This window comes from Alosa pseudoharengus, unplaced genomic scaffold (assembly GCF_046254945.1).
Source record: "Alosa pseudoharengus isolate Yale_2024_CS ecotype anadromous, Long Island Sound unplaced genomic scaffold, YU_APseudo_1.1 YU_APseudo_1.1_scf_7, whole genome shotgun sequence".
Lineage (NCBI taxonomy): Eukaryota > Metazoa > Chordata > Actinopteri > Clupeiformes > Clupeidae > Alosa > Alosa pseudoharengus.
In genome coordinates this window covers 20,708,845-20,724,604 of record NW_027468859.1, presented here as the reverse complement: position 1 = coordinate 20,724,604, position 15,760 = coordinate 20,708,845, and the positions used below count along the sequence as shown (strand labels likewise).

The 15,760-nt window shown below is 41.6% G+C and overlaps 1 protein-coding gene across 1 annotated transcript in view; it reads left to right on the top strand.

The window, feature by feature from the left end:
- The window catches only part of snw1 (SNW domain containing 1), a 54,845-nt gene that overhangs the window by 13,918 nt on the left and 25,167 nt on the right, over positions 1-15,760 (top strand). Inside the window, 1 exon segment of the mRNA XM_076271904.1 lies at positions 565-665. Coding sequence (XP_076128019.1) covers positions 565-665 — 101 coding nt within the window.

Below are 15,760 nucleotides of genomic sequence, written 5' to 3'. Positions count from 1 at the left end.
AACTGAACCCGATGAAATAAATTTCTAATATTATCTCAGGTTATGACCACTTACAGTTACCTCTTTCACTGCACTTTAAAAAGTGGAGCACTTTTACCATCAGTTATCATAATAGAAGGCCTTCAGTTGAGCACTAAAACTGTTTCCATCGGTGTGCATGAATGTGAGGGTATATTGTTCTGTTTGTGTATCTGCCCATTCATCTATTGGAATACAAATGGGTACAAAAACAAAAACATAGAACACACCATGGTAGACGCTTTTGCCCATAGCAACTTAGAAACAATACTTGAATCTATCAGTTGTCTATACTGAAACTGTGTTTGTATATTCATGCACTTGAGTCTTTGATATGTTCCTGTCTGTGTTTGTCTCTTTATGTGGATTGTGTTGTGCACTATACGCATGTGTGAATATGCGTACAGTGTATAGTGCACGACACAATCTGTGTGTGTTGGTGTGTCTGTGTGAGCATGCATGTTTCAAGCAGCTCGCTAGTAAGCAGGGGGGCTCTGAGAACATGTGATGTTTCCCTCTCCCTCTCACACCTCCGTGCGTCTGGAGCTGACGTGGCCTGTGGCACTGCCACCTCACTGTCGGTTCTCCTCAGCCATGGTGGCAGAGCCCTGGTGTCGCGGGCACGTGGATGCTGCGACCCCAGACTGGTGGGGTCATGCTTTTGAATGAGTGATAGAGACAGAGAGAGAGAGAGAGAGAGAGAGAGAGAGAGAGAGAGAAACCACATGCTGTATAGGCACAGGTACATGGAGAGTTAAGAGAGGTTCAACCTAGATTGATTAACCAGTGATCTCTTAGTGATCTCTTAATATCCAGGAGAGAAATACTAATGGTATGTCAGTATTCTACTGCAAGAGATGAGCATGTTGTGAATGAAAATTATTGCAGTTACACCATTGCACCCTTCCATGACAATAAGTATATATTTTCTTCCACTCTGAAAGAACTTCATAAGGCTCATAAAGATGCTCATTCTGAATGCACATCCAGCTAAGCTTTTAAAAAGGAGCAGCTTGTGGGATGCTCACAGAGCAGAGGCCCAGTCCCAAGCAAGGCACATCATTCAGAAGCATCTCCTGAGTGGTCCATAGATCTCCCGGGGAACACCGCCGGTGGTGGGGGGGGGCTCGTCCATCCAGCCCATATGCAGCAGGGAAGAGGCTCCTCTGTGCTGATGATTGGGCCTATTAAAAGCCTGCTCATCCCCCTGCCTGGCCACTATGATTGATTTCAACCGACATGTTCTTTTACCCTCTGTCACATTAATAACTGTGTTGCTCCGGAGAGAGTGACAGACTGCTCCATCTGAGAGAGAGAGGGAGAGAAAAGGAAAATAAAGAGAGAGAGAAAGGGAGGGGGAAGAGAGGTGAGAGAGGGTGCACACAGCAGGCTGCTCAAGGTTAAAGCACTCGCTCATGTAATATATAAATAATGAATGAAAAGAAATCCAAAAACCTGGCCAGTAGAGACTCAGCACATAAAGTGCCGACTGATACCTTATAGCAGTCTGTGCTCTCTCTCTCTCTCTCTCTTTCTCTCTCCCTCACACACACACACACACACATACACTCTCTCTCTCAGATATTCATGGCCAAGGCCTCTGGGTTTCGATTACAGCTTTGATTAGGGCTGTAACGATACACCAAACTCACGATTCGGTTTGTCTGACGATTTTTAACCCACAGTTCGATACCTCGATTTTTTTTTTTTTTTGGGGGGGGGGGGGTATATTATTATTATTATTATATTATTATTATGTAAACAAAGTAGCTTATCATAGTCTAGTTGGACTGTTCAGTTTCCCCACGTGTGTTTAAGTTTCAAGGTAATACTTTTTCTCTTTGGGACAGGCCCTTTTGAGTCTTGAAAAACATTGGTATTGAGATGATCAGTCAACTTGAATGCAAGAGTTTTAAATGTGTGCAGCATGACAATGATGCCAACCGGATCTAATAGTAATTTAGCTAGTCGTCTTCTATGCGTCCTTGCTTTCACGGTTGTTAATGTTTTATTTGGATTAAATGTGCATGCCGAGGGGCGCGTGTCCAGAGGGAGAGAGAGATAGAGGCAAGGAAAGGGGTTTACATTCTATACTGTTTGTAAAGTTGCACACATAGTCTACAATGAAAGCTACAAGAGCTATGAAATTATGATTTACTTAATTATTTTTGGACAACGTACCAGTAAAACACTAGATGTGTCACGATTCTGCCTTATCACACCGCGACACAGGTTCGTGGATATGAGGGTTGCGATTTCGGTTTCAATACGCATATCATTACAGCTCTAGCTTTGATGTATACATTTACAACTGAGTCATTCTCACGTTTTCATTATGACGTGTTTTTTATGCTGTTGTTGTTTAGCATCTACAGAGCAACTCCATAGTGTTTATGCGGCGCAAGACTCCTGTTGGTACAAATGGAGACTGACATAGGCATGGCCTGCAGGGTCCCTCTAGGCTATTTTGCCAAGGATAACATCAACTGTCCTCTCAGGTTAACCTGCCTGGCTGTGAAGCAAGTGCCTGCCCTACACATTGCAGGAGGACACACTGAATTTGTATGCAGGACCAGCACATCATAGAAGATCACAGCAAATCAGCACTTACTTCCTGATACATTATGTTGATTCAGTAACCTTCTTCATCCCAGCTTAAATAGGATATTTAAGAAGATGAAACTTATGTTTGTCATTCTTTGAGGATGGCAATCAGCTTTTATATGGGTCAATGCATTACTGAAAGAGAAAAAATAATTTGATATTAAATAAGACCAGAAAAGGTGAAAGGAGTGAAATAGTACTGGTGGATGCAAGCATTGCGAAATCAATGGGAAACACTGAGCTAGTTTTCTTGGTGCAATTAAATTTGAATTTGAGTGACATCTTTTTTCCGTTGGATGGTGCCAATCCCACTGTGGTGGACAATGTCATTGTCATTGCTAATTCAAGTAACAAAGGAAAATGTCTCTCTCGGTGAGAAAGTATTTTGACTGGCAACACTAATTACTGGGCTCTCAGTAAGCCCTAACTCTTTTGATTGATGATGATTGACAGCCTGTTGAGAGGAGAAAAAACTCAATTGATGAGAGAGTGACAGAGCAAGGAACAAGAAGTGACAGGAGCGATTGTTTGGATAAATGGAAACACAATCACAAGCCTTTTCTGTTTTTTAGCTAATGGCTTTTTGACAAGCACACTGCATGAAATCTCTCTCTCTTTCACTGACACACACACACACACATTCAAAAAACACACAGATACTTCTCTGTAAGTTTCTTTTTCTATATGGGCTACATGTATTTCAAGTGCCCCCTCGTAGTGTTCAAAGGAAAGATTACCACGGTAATAAAAAGGGTAAAAGAAATGTGTGCAACTAAAGAAAAATGCATGATTATTAATTATATAATAAAGGATATAAAAGTCTGTCAGTGTTTCCCACCCTTTCCTCTGCTACAGATAATGATGATGGAACCCAACTATCATTGTCCTCATCTCCACAGTGGGACCAAGCAGAGAAAATTTGCTTTTGAGAGGGACTGCAGTAAATTATTTAGCCTTGGACAGTTCAGATGTGGTAGCCTACACACTAAATGATGTTTTCTAAACAAAGTTCGGGAGGAGCCTTCGGGATGATTGACAGCAATTAACTCACCCACTGACGCCGCAGGGTAGGCCTATTTAAGCCGACCTCCCTTTCCAAACGTCACATGCTCCGACGTTCGCGAAATCATCCCCCCTCCTCCCCCTACTCCTCCATTTCACCAATTGCCCTGATTACTCATCCTCCTTACACAGGGGGGTGCAAGCGGTCATCGCTCTATCGCGATATCCGCTCCAGGCACTCCAGGACCACAGATAGCTACCTTGCCAAACACGCACTTCTCCCATACATTCTAGTCTAGCTGAGCAATCATATAGAAGGGCGAACTAGTGAAACACTGTTGTCACTCTTACAGTTTATCATTAAAGGGAAACTTGGCAGGATTTCCCCCTCTGCTGGAGAAATTGTGCATTATGCTATTTCAAACTGTGGAAAAAGGTAACGATAAAGCACATGGATTTGTTTACAAGCTAGCAAAACGGTTAGCATAAGTTTGGCAGACAATGTGGATGTTACAAGGTAAGAAACACGATTTAAAACTAGTTTCTTGTTTCTCACTTATCTTTTCGGGACGGTAGTCTCAATGTTGCAAGGTTGGTTTTCCGCCTGGGGACGCTAGGGGCAGCGGGAAAAGTCACCATTTTCACCGGAACAGGTCATTTAACCATCCAAATGATTTCTAAACGGGTTTATTACGTTGAAATAGTTGCCAAGTTCCCCTTTAAAGTCAGTAGTCAAAACCAGTGTCTTTTTATCAAAGCCTACCACCCTGGCCACCATGGATATGATGTCAAAATAAATACTCTCGCCAGATCTTGTGACGTCAAATTCGGGAGAGGAAAATGTCGCTAGCGAGATAAGTCCTGACAGGCCTTGATTAATTAAAAAAAAAAATCATATTACCGATTGGTTCTTGAATATAGTTTAATTTATTATGACCGCTGCTTCGCTGAGGTTTAGTCAGATTTTTTTCCCCTTTTTTTTTCCGCATGGCCAATTTTCCGTCAAGGATTCCTGGGACACTGAAAGACCGGGGTGCACGAAACTTGGTGGGCATGTAGCCCCACAAGGATAGCATGGAACCGTTGTTTTTTTTATTTTGATCTGTAGCCCCCCCGCTGGACTGGACCCCCTGAAAGGAGGGTAGGGCGGACACAGTTTTCTGTGAATATCTCGAGAACCGTAGGGTTTAGGAGGACCAATTTTTTTTTTGTATGTTGATCTTAAAGATGCCCTGCCACACATATTTCATTACTTTGTGTTAATGTCTGAAGTTCTACCATGGACTCTGTAACATTTTTTTGTGGAAAACATGCCTTGGTTACCTTGTTTCAAGCCATTCTAGCGTGGTATTGAAAGCCTGCATGAAGACTCGATTTGCGCCAGTTCTCATTAATATTCAACGAGCTAAGCTCCTTGACTCTGATTGGCTAACAGCTAGTAGGTTTCGTCCATAACATGACAGCCGTTATCCATAGATATATATACTAACAGCTTAGCTTAGCTATATATACTAACAGCTTAGCTTCATGGGATGCTAGGCTAGCGAGTGCATTAAACCTGTATAACATAACACTTTCTTGAGTTGACAATAACATTTTAGTTACGGACTGCTGGTCATAGACTGCCGTGATGGTAGCTGTTATCAACTAATTTTAGCTACATGGTATGAACTTCGCTTGGCTAGCGAGTGCTAGCATTGTCCAAATGTGCATAAATAAAACCTGCTCTACTGCTAGGCTATTACCTAGCGAGTTCATTAAACCTGTATAACATAGCACTTCCTTGAGTTGACAATAATGTTTTACTTATGGACACTGGTCGTAGACTGCTGCGATGGTAGCCTACTGCTCCAGGCTTACACAGCAACCTTTTTGCAAAGCCTGTAGCATTGTTCCAAAAAATAAACTGAAGCCATTTGATCCTCAAGTCTGGGTTATTGAGCAAAATGCATTGTTGAAGTTCTATTCGTGCATAGCGCACAAGTCCGTTGACATTCAGCCATCCTTGCATAGGGATCCAAGGAGCGTAGGGTTTTTTTTTTTTTTGCACGCACGGATTTTCCATTTGCAAGTGCGCATCTGTTTTCTACAGACATGAAACAGATCTACGGGTACGAAACGAATTTACAAGTACAAAACTTTTTTACAAATTTTCCCAAAACAGCTAATCACAGCACTGCTTACTGAACGGACAGTCAGCCAATCAGCTCGCTTCTTTAATTCTGAAACGCTGGACATACCGCTCTGGGTACATCCATGTAAACACTACAGTCAGAAGAGGTGAAACAAGTATTGGCTGGGCTAAGCTAACGTCAAAGATACTGCTTTTATCAACTGTCTCTGCTAACGTTACGTGAAAGCACCGCACATATAACATGGGAAATACAAAGGGAGGAATGACTAGTCAGAAAACACTAACACAATAACTATACAGAACAATTATCATTAATAATAATACTAACCCTGTGGGAACAATAACTCTTAATGAGACACGCTTCATTTTCGTCCATAATGGTAAATTACCCAATTTCGTGTAAAAGTACAATGGTTAGGGCGTGTGAAATCCGTCTTTTAAGTCCAGAATGAATGGGTCTTTAGTCATAGTCAGCCTAAAGCCACCCTGAACTTTTTTGGTCATGTAGCAGCTAGCAGTAACTGTTGTTCTAGATAGCTTAGGTAACAAGCTAACTTAGCTAACAAGCAAACAGCTCAACTTAACTCTATTCCTTCCCTACTATGAATCTAATATCATTAACTATAACTAATAAACAGTATAGTTTAAAACGCGAGCACTGGATAGGTAATTAGTAGGTAACAATAGGTAATGGCAGCTAACTGGGCTAGTATTGGCTGGGCTAAGCTAACGTCAAAGATACTTCTTTTATCAACCGTCTCTGCTAACGTTACGTGAAAGCACCGCACATATAACGTGGGAAATACAAAGGGAGGAATGACTAGTCGGAAAACACAATAACTATACAGAACAATTATATCATTAATAATAATACTAATGATCCGAATTTTATTAGTTCTAGTTAATGATATTAGATTCATAGTAGGGAAGGAATAGAGTTAAGTTGAGCTGTTTGCTTGTTAGCTAAGTTAGCTCTTCTTTTTTAAGTGTTTCACCTCTTCTGAACTGTGGTGTTTACATGGATGTACCCAGAGCGGTATTTTCTATGTCCAGCGTTTCAGAATTAAAGAAGCGAGCTGATCGGCTGACTGGCCGTTCAGTAAGCAGTGCTGTGATTGGCTGTTTTGGGAAAATTTGTAAAAAAGTTTTGTACTTGTACATTCGTTTCGTACCCGTAGATCTGTTTCATGTCTGTAGAAAACAGATGCGCACTTGCAAATGGAAAATCCGTGCGTGCAAATATCGTTCGCAAATTCACAAAAACAAATTCTACACAGTGAGAAAACGGATTTGAAGATGTACAAACCTTTTTTACATGCACAAAATATTTTTACAGATACAAATTATTTTTACATGTACACAAATCATTTTTACGAGCACAAAATATTCTTACAAGCACAAAACTTTGGTACAGGTACAGAAAACTTTTGGCGAGAATTTTATACCATACCTATGTTCCCCGCCTTGTATCTAACCACGGAAATTGCATGAGATATGCTTGCGAGTGCACATTTCGTGCACAAACGGTAGCAAAATGTATTTTTCTATCAATGTTGCTTGCCGTAGCACACCAGGTAGACCACACATACGCGCACGGTGCAATATTGACACAAGCCAGAAGGGCGATTTTCCTATCTTCCACGTTGAGTATAGCGGAGTAAAAGAATAGATGAAGAACATTTTTTATAACATAGGCCTACAATGGTTTTACTTGTGCTTCTTTACTGAATATAACGAGTTCAAAGTTAACATTCTAGGTAACGTCGCATTGTCCCCTTCAGCACTAAATTTAGGACAGCAACGTACACGAGCTGCACCTCTCACAGAAGAAACGCGCTACAACTACATGCCTTTTTAAGTTGATATTTAGCCTAATTGGTTTGTTTTATTCATTTTTCCGTTCGCTGGCACGCTGCAGGGGGGACTGCCCGTTGCTCCGAAGCCCCTTTGGTCTGACTCGTCAATAATCCAAAAATGTCCCTTTGGGTCTACAGCCCAGTATAGTTTGATATCTCTTTGTTCCATTAAAATTAATCCCATTCTTCCGACAGCTCAACCAAAGGCTATAGATCACCTCCCTTACCTCTTGTACAGTAAGAATCAACAATGACATGCCAAGTGCAAAGACAATGACAAGCTTGGGACTGAAGCCATGCAGACTCGGCTAGATTTAACAGTTTCTCAAACTTTTTTTCTGGGGACCCACTTTTTAAAAATGACAGACTATCGCGACCTAACTTGTGACTGTGGTAGTTAACAAACTAGATCAGTGGTTCTCAAACTTTTTCTTTCATTCCCCACTTTGAGGGGGCATTCTCGAGCCCCACCTGTCCCTCATCGCTCTAAGAAAGTGGTAGGTCAAGCTTAAAATTGTCAAATTTATTGAAATAATGACAAGTTCTAATTATATCCTCTTCAACAGAGTTAAAATCAGCTGGTGCTGCAGATATAATAACACATATTTCTGTTTTCCAGCAACATATTAGCATTGGCCATTATACAGCATTGTACAATATATTCAATGAAATGCCAACATGCTGCATTAAATGGATCCATAATCCAGTCATACTGAGCACTGCTGGTTGGGAAATATTTTTGAAATAAACTTTGCAGGGATGTGATGTAGGCCTACTGTTTAATATATGGGATCACAAGAGTGCCTCCCAATCATACGTTTCAGCGATTTCGCTCAGAAATCTCAAAGGCATAATACTGTCGCGATCGAGGCGCCTGTACTCAAGTTTTTTTGGTGAATGCAGTAATCTTATTTGCTAGGTGAGGTGCTTGTCTTTGCCTTGTAACTGGACATTTAACTCAAATGTATCACTAAGATATATCAAATATATCGCTAAGATAGGCCAGCTTCGTCAAGAAATGTTCATTAGTGAACGTGCTTGCAGATTCAAACATGCGCTCTTCCTCCAAGAAGAGGCGACTCGGGGGTCAAACACGCGCGACAGCACTTCACCAACCCGCGCCTTGCCGTGCGGCTGCAGTCTTGGAAGCAGTGGGGAACATAGGACCCTTTTTTCAAAAAAGGGTCCTATGTTCCCCGGTAGCGGGGAACATAGGACCCGGGGAACATAGGGATGACCCCGGGATCCAGACCCCACGTGACTACCAGTGTTTGGGACACCATTTTGGCAGTAAAAATGACCAGCACCAGCGCCAAAGCTTTCAAACCATCGGAGTACTCATATCACTTTAATTCGCATGACATTGAGCTTTAAAATTAAATAGGTTAAATATTACCGACCCATACAATGCCCCCAGGGTGCTTTTCACAACTATCTCTGCTGAAGAAGACGTCCCAGATCTGCAGTATCCGGATAACTAGCTGATAAACTTCCCATCGTCCTACTCGGGTGACTCTCTAAAAGCCTACAAAAGCCTGGAGGGTTACAAATGGACTCAGTCTGGCTTTGTAACGAACATCCAGCTGTGGAATCTTCAAGCAAAAATTTGCTTTATCATCACTGTAAGGGTAAGTGTCCCAGTTTAATCGGTAGTGTAATGTTAGCATGGCTAGTAGGGGTCCGGGTTGTTTGTTTATGATAGCTTGGCTAGCTACCGTGGTGCGTCTGGCTATCTGTAGCTAGTTTGTATCTTTGATGTTCTCAACCAAGTTAGCTGACATCTTTAATTTCATGTACAGGTTAATCATTCCCAAAGGCTTAATGACCCGCAGTTAAAGCCATGGATGGTGGTGAGGAATGATGGGGTTGTCTTGGGAGCCCACTGCAATTGCACAGCTGGACTTGGTGAGAGCTGCTCCCATGTGTCAGCTGTGTTGTTCAGCATTATGGCAGCATAACAATAGAAGAAAAGAAGAGATAGCTGTAACATCTAAGAATTGCAAGTGGGCCACCCCAAGTGAGGACTCTGTAAAGAGTATCAGCAGGGCAAGGACATCATTTTTAACAACTCTCAACAATATAAAAAAGGACAATCTTCGAAAGGTCATTCTGCCCCCCCCAGCTTTCCCACCTCTGACCGCTGCTGAGCAAGCCCAACTCTACAACAACCTCTCCCAATGTCGCACACAAGAGGAGCAGATCATCAAACCAGTAGTCCTGTCTGTTGTCAAAGAGTACGCAGCATCCTATGTGCCAAAGCATGCTGGATCTACCAGAACCCCTCACCAACCTGTATAACAAGCAGGCAAGAGACCTCAACCTGGCAGATCGAGCAGAAGCACTATTTGAAGACATAACTGTGACCAAAGAACAGGTCCAGAACATTTTATTTTGTTTAAAATAACAGGAGCTAATAACTGAAATCTAAAAGCTATCATGTACTGCATGTGTACAGTCTGTGCTAACTTAAAATGTTATGTGCAACAGTTTGGATTGTCATGTTTTCAGAGTGATATTGTAGAGGAGGAGACCCGAGCCCAGTCCAAGTCCAAAATCTTGTTTGAGCAAAGGAGTGGTAGGGTAACAGGATCTACCTTCAGAGCAGCCACAAAGACAGTGTCTCTGATAAGACAAATATGCTACCCAAAGTCCCATAGTTTCACCAGTGAGGCTACCAGGTATTCATGAGCATAGAAGGGTTAGGGTAAAATAGGGCATGCAGTGTGTATCTGTTCCTATGTGTAAAAATGTCATTTCCAGATGGTGTACAATCAAGTGAATGTGATGTACCGTATTTTCCGGACTATAAGTCGCTCCTGAGTATAAGTCGCATTAGTCAAAAAATTCGTCATGAACAGGAAAAAAACATATATAAGTCGCACCGGACTATAAGTCGCATTTATTTAGAAATGTATTTCACAAAATCCAAAAACAGAGACTATGTAACTGGACTATTGAAGCCAAAAAGATTAATGTTAATGAAGGAGTGAAGGCAGCCAAGAAGAGGGCCGGATAGGCCTAATTGTAAAGCAAAAGATTCACTGAAAGAAAATGCCATGTGGTACACCAAAATGTAGCTAAAATGTGGAGAATACAATGCAATCAAGCATTTTGGGCAATGTGGAGTCACAAGCTGGCAGCAGATTAAATGCTCACGAGAGAGAAAAAGATGGTTTTAAAAAGACGTGACCGAAGCAAGCCAGGCATAGATCTATAGGCCCGAAGTTAATTGTAAAGCAATTTACAAAAGATTCACTGAACGAAAATGATGATATGGTACATGACAATTTAGCTAAAAATGTGGAGAATGCAATGCAATCAATAATTTTGGGCAATGTAGAGTCAATAGCTGGCAGCAGATTAAATGCTCACGAGAGAAAAAGATGGTTTTAAAAAGACGTGACCGAAGCAAGCCAGGCATAGATCTATAGGCCCGACAGTAATTGTAAAGCAATTTACAAAAGATTCACTGAACAAAAATGTTGATGTGGTACATGAAAATTTAGCTAAAAATGTGGAGAATGCAATGCAATCAATCATTTTGGGCGATGTGGAGAGACAAGCCTGCAGCAGATTAAATGCCCACAAGAGAGAAAAAGATGCGTTTTAAAAAGACTGCACAGACCGGTTTTAATAGTGCAGACCAAAGCTGCAGCAAGCAGGTGATATTTAGAAATGTATTTCACAAAATCCAACAGACAGATGTAACTGGACACATAGAGGCCAAAAATATTGAGAATTCTACAGGGAATGTTAATGAAGACGAAGGAGTGAATAGTGGCAAGAGGCAAGCCGAAGGCTGCTGACGAGTGCCCGCGCTAATTGTGAAGCAATTTACAAAAGATTCACTGAACAAAAATGCTAATGTGGTACATTAAAATTTAGCTAAAAATGTGGAGAATGCAATGCAATCAAGCATTTTGGACGATCTATTGGCACAAACTGGTAGGCCTAGCAGAACAATTGCTCGGCTGGCCACCTCCGAGAGAGCGCGAGAAAAAAAGATGCGCATTTAAAACCAGGGCCTAAATTTCAGCGCAGGATTGCGGGTAGGCTATTGCGCATAAGTTATTAAGTATTGAGCATAATAATAAAAGTCCCACAACTCTATCATAGTGAGAGAAATTCCCACACATGTTACAGTGCTGTCTGATAACATTAATCTAATAATGGAGCGGCCTGAATGCGGGACTGTTGACTGGACGGACCAACTCTGACCAGGGCCGTTTCAAGGAATTTGGGGGCCCCAAGCAAAATGGACATGGAGGCCCCCCCCCCACCGCACGCAAAGCCCACAGGAACCACCGCATAGCCATACAGTTTAAGTTCACCCACAGTTTATATAAATACAAAATTTTGACAGTGCAATACTGCAGTTGCATATATATATACTGTGCATTAGTTTTGAACATTTGAACATTTGCAAAAACACCACCATACCATAAAATCCGATATAAATGCAAAAAAGTGCACAACAACTAAATCCAACATACTTAAACACACACACACACACACACACACACACACACACACACTCACATTAACATTTTTCAGTTCTCACAAAGTGAGAAAATAAAACACTGCCATCTTATGCAGAAAAAGGATGCCTTGTTCAAACTATAAAGAGTGCAGGTTGTATAGCAATTTAAAAATCCAACATAAATACAAGTACACACACACACACACACACACACACATAAGATTAACCTTTCAGGCCATCTTCATCAGTGGAGGTATCCTTAGGAAGAGCCGGAGGGCTGAGAAATTTAAGCAAAGCACCTTGAGGGAGAAAGAAAAGATATGTTAGCATTTCCATATTTTGATATTTAGAAGGGATGCAGCTGCTTTCACAACTACCAATGCTTAGCTGCTACTGTAAAAACATCCCAAGCTAATGTTATACATTGACCTAGGCCTACTTGTAGCTTAACATAGCATTTAAGATTCTGCTGTTTGAGAATTAGACAGACGCACCTGATGCTTTAAAGACAGTAAACAGCTGGCGTGCATGAATACTACTAGACATGAATGTTCCGGTCTGCTTTGATGCACGGAATTTATCGTGTGGTTTTCCTAACCCCCATTTGGTAAATAGATTATCACGGTCGAATAGTTAGTAGGCTATAGCAGAGAAGCTATGCCACTTTCATCAAAACCTATTACAAAGCTTTAGCAATGTTATGTCATTAAATACGATAAACAGTGATTCTGGAACAGATCTGCTAAGATCTGATAAGATTCCTTATCCCGTTAATAAACATATTACAGTATGTAACCATATTCCGTCCGTTCGAAAAAAAAAGTTGCGCTAACTGTTCTAGTTTGTTACAAGCAGCATGGGCCGTCAGGCAGGTAGCTAACATAAACATTTTTTGCTAGGCTAGCCTTCCTGCTGCAAGTAATTACACCATTTGTACAAGACAAGTATAGCTATTTTATCCAGTGTAATTTATCACTTACCACTATCTTGTTTTTTCTTGTCATCCTCTTCCTTTCTCTTCTGGCTTCCTGACGCATAACTCCGCTTCATTATGACTGGCAAGGTTTTATATTTTCGCGGCAGCAGCAGAGACCACAAACCTGGCTGGCTGGCTGCTCACAGCGACTACTGAGAGGGGCCCCCTTGAGGGGGATCCCGGTATTGCCGGTAACAGTGTCGTTGCACTTTACTGCATTGACTATCAAAGGGGCGCTCAGTTTGTCGTTGCATTTTATTTTTAACCAGTCGTTGTCTTGGGGCCCCTGGCCAGCTCGGGGCCCCAAGCAATTGCTTGGTTTGCTTGCCTTCTAGCGACGGGCCTGACTCTGACTTAAATTGAACCCGATGCAGAGACACACACACACGCGCGCATGGGCCACTTTGCTCTCTCTCTCCCTCTCTCATCGCTGAAGTCAAATTATAGCCTAGGAGGTGCTTCTACATCAATCGCGATCGACAGGAAAGAAAACCAAACGTTTAGCGATCAGGAACCGTCAGGAATTTTGTAAACACAGAAGCATGACAGCCTATAACGCCAGAGAACATGGATGTGTTCTCTATTTGAGGAACGTTATAATCGATTGCGGACATGAACAGACATGCAGACACGGAGCGCAAAGTAGGCCTACTTTCACTTTCTAGTGTGCGTATTCAGTACGTGAAATATAATTAGTAGCAAAACAGCGATCAAATATTAGCCTATGGCAGTAAGTTTTGTTTTCAAATGTTTTCATGCATGTCTAGATAACGGGTGAGGAATGTTTAGGAGACAGACTATCATAAATCTTCAAATTATCACTGGGGTCTTTTTATTTAGGCTGCGCAAAGCACAGCACCTTTATTTGGGGCATGGCTTAATGTTTGATGATATTGCTAAATATCGGGACTGATGACCACTGAAATCTGCGGGGTATTTGATGGTTCACTATTAAGTTTCATGTAAGGGTGTTGGGATTTCCATCTGCTTATTGCGAGATAAGGCATCCGCTTTCATTTATTCATGGAACGTGTGTAGCTGAAATGGAAACCTTATTCAGCCTACATTTAGTTATTTTTTATCATGCATGATTTACTTTTTTATAAAATCCGTAGGCTGATGCCTGGCAGCAACAATTGTGTTTAGCCTAAATGTAGGCTAGGTTACTGCTTCAGCCTCTGGCAAGCTCAGAAGGGGGCGGCATGCAACTGATAGCTTGAGAGCAAGTTGTTGGAGATGTGTAAGACAATGACTTTTCATTGGCAACAATATTAAACCAACCAACAATATAAAATATTAAGAAGAGCTCTTTTATGAGTTAAATTGAAACAAAATTATTACTGGCCTTTATTTGTCCGAATCTGAGGCCCAAACAGAATCCTGGCCGTAGTGTGTTTCAGGCATAGCGCAACCACTAATCTCTGACTGAAAGTGCACAGAACTTGTGCATTTGAGAGCGCTCTCTCGCGGCTAGACAGTAATGTTTCATGTAGGGTTCATGTCAGTTAATATGAATTAACATTTAAAAACATGTTCAATTATATATTTTTTTCATATATAAGTCGCACCTGACTATAAGTCGCAGGGCCAGCCAAACTATGAAAAAAAGTGCGACTTATAGTCCGGAAAATACGGTATGTAAAAGAACAGGGAGGGTAAATCCAGGAAGTACTATTCTAAAAAAGCAGGAGTGTAAAACCAAGTAGTATCCTTTTGAAAGTACAGGGAGGTGCCAGTGTGGGGTGGCATTACTATTGTCCAAAACTAATGTTATTGTTGTTTCTTCAGATGGGGATGTCAGCACGAGGAATTGGCAAGAAAATACTATGAAATGCAGCATCGCCTCTCACACACGGATGTCATGGTAGAAACAGCTGGATTCAGGATTTCACCCCTGCACCCATTTATTGGGGCCTCACCTGATATGTTCAGGGCCAGGTTAAGGCCATCTGGGGCCCGGGGCAGAGGCATCCCTGAGGCCCCCCCCCCCCCCAATAATAATATATTACTATTATTATTATTATTATTATTATCATCAATATAGATAAGACAGAGAGAGAGAGGCAATTGAATTATGACAGACATAATGTAAAAATGAAATTTGCATTTATATTGTGGAACCATATAATCAACATACAATTGTACCAACATACAAAAAACAAGTAGCCTACAAACATGGGGCAATGCACACAAAAAAATCAACCATGAAATATTACCATCAATTACTTCAACTTAGGCTTGAAAACTGCCAGTGGTACCCAGGTCAGACTAAAATGTGCAACTCCCGAACTCTGAACTCATGAAACATTGTAGCCTAGAGTTTGGCACGCACGCACACAGCCACATCATGATGCATTGTAACACGCTGTCTGTAATACACTGTAACACGCAGCCCTAGCCAGCCACGACGTCAAATACATTGAAACACGCAGTCTAGTGCACACACACAGCCCAACCACATCAAATACAAACAAGGGTGGTGTCTCAGCCGATAACGGTAACGTTGTCAGGGAAAGAGGTAGTATGCCTATACGTGGACTTATCCCTATTTTGATCCTCGTTTTGAAAAAAGTGGACAGGGCACCTGCAGGAATGAATGCGATGGTACGCACACACCCACATAACTTTCAACGCTTTGATAATATTTTTCCCGGTTAGGTTTCTGCATTGGTCAGTTAAAAAGTAGCCCA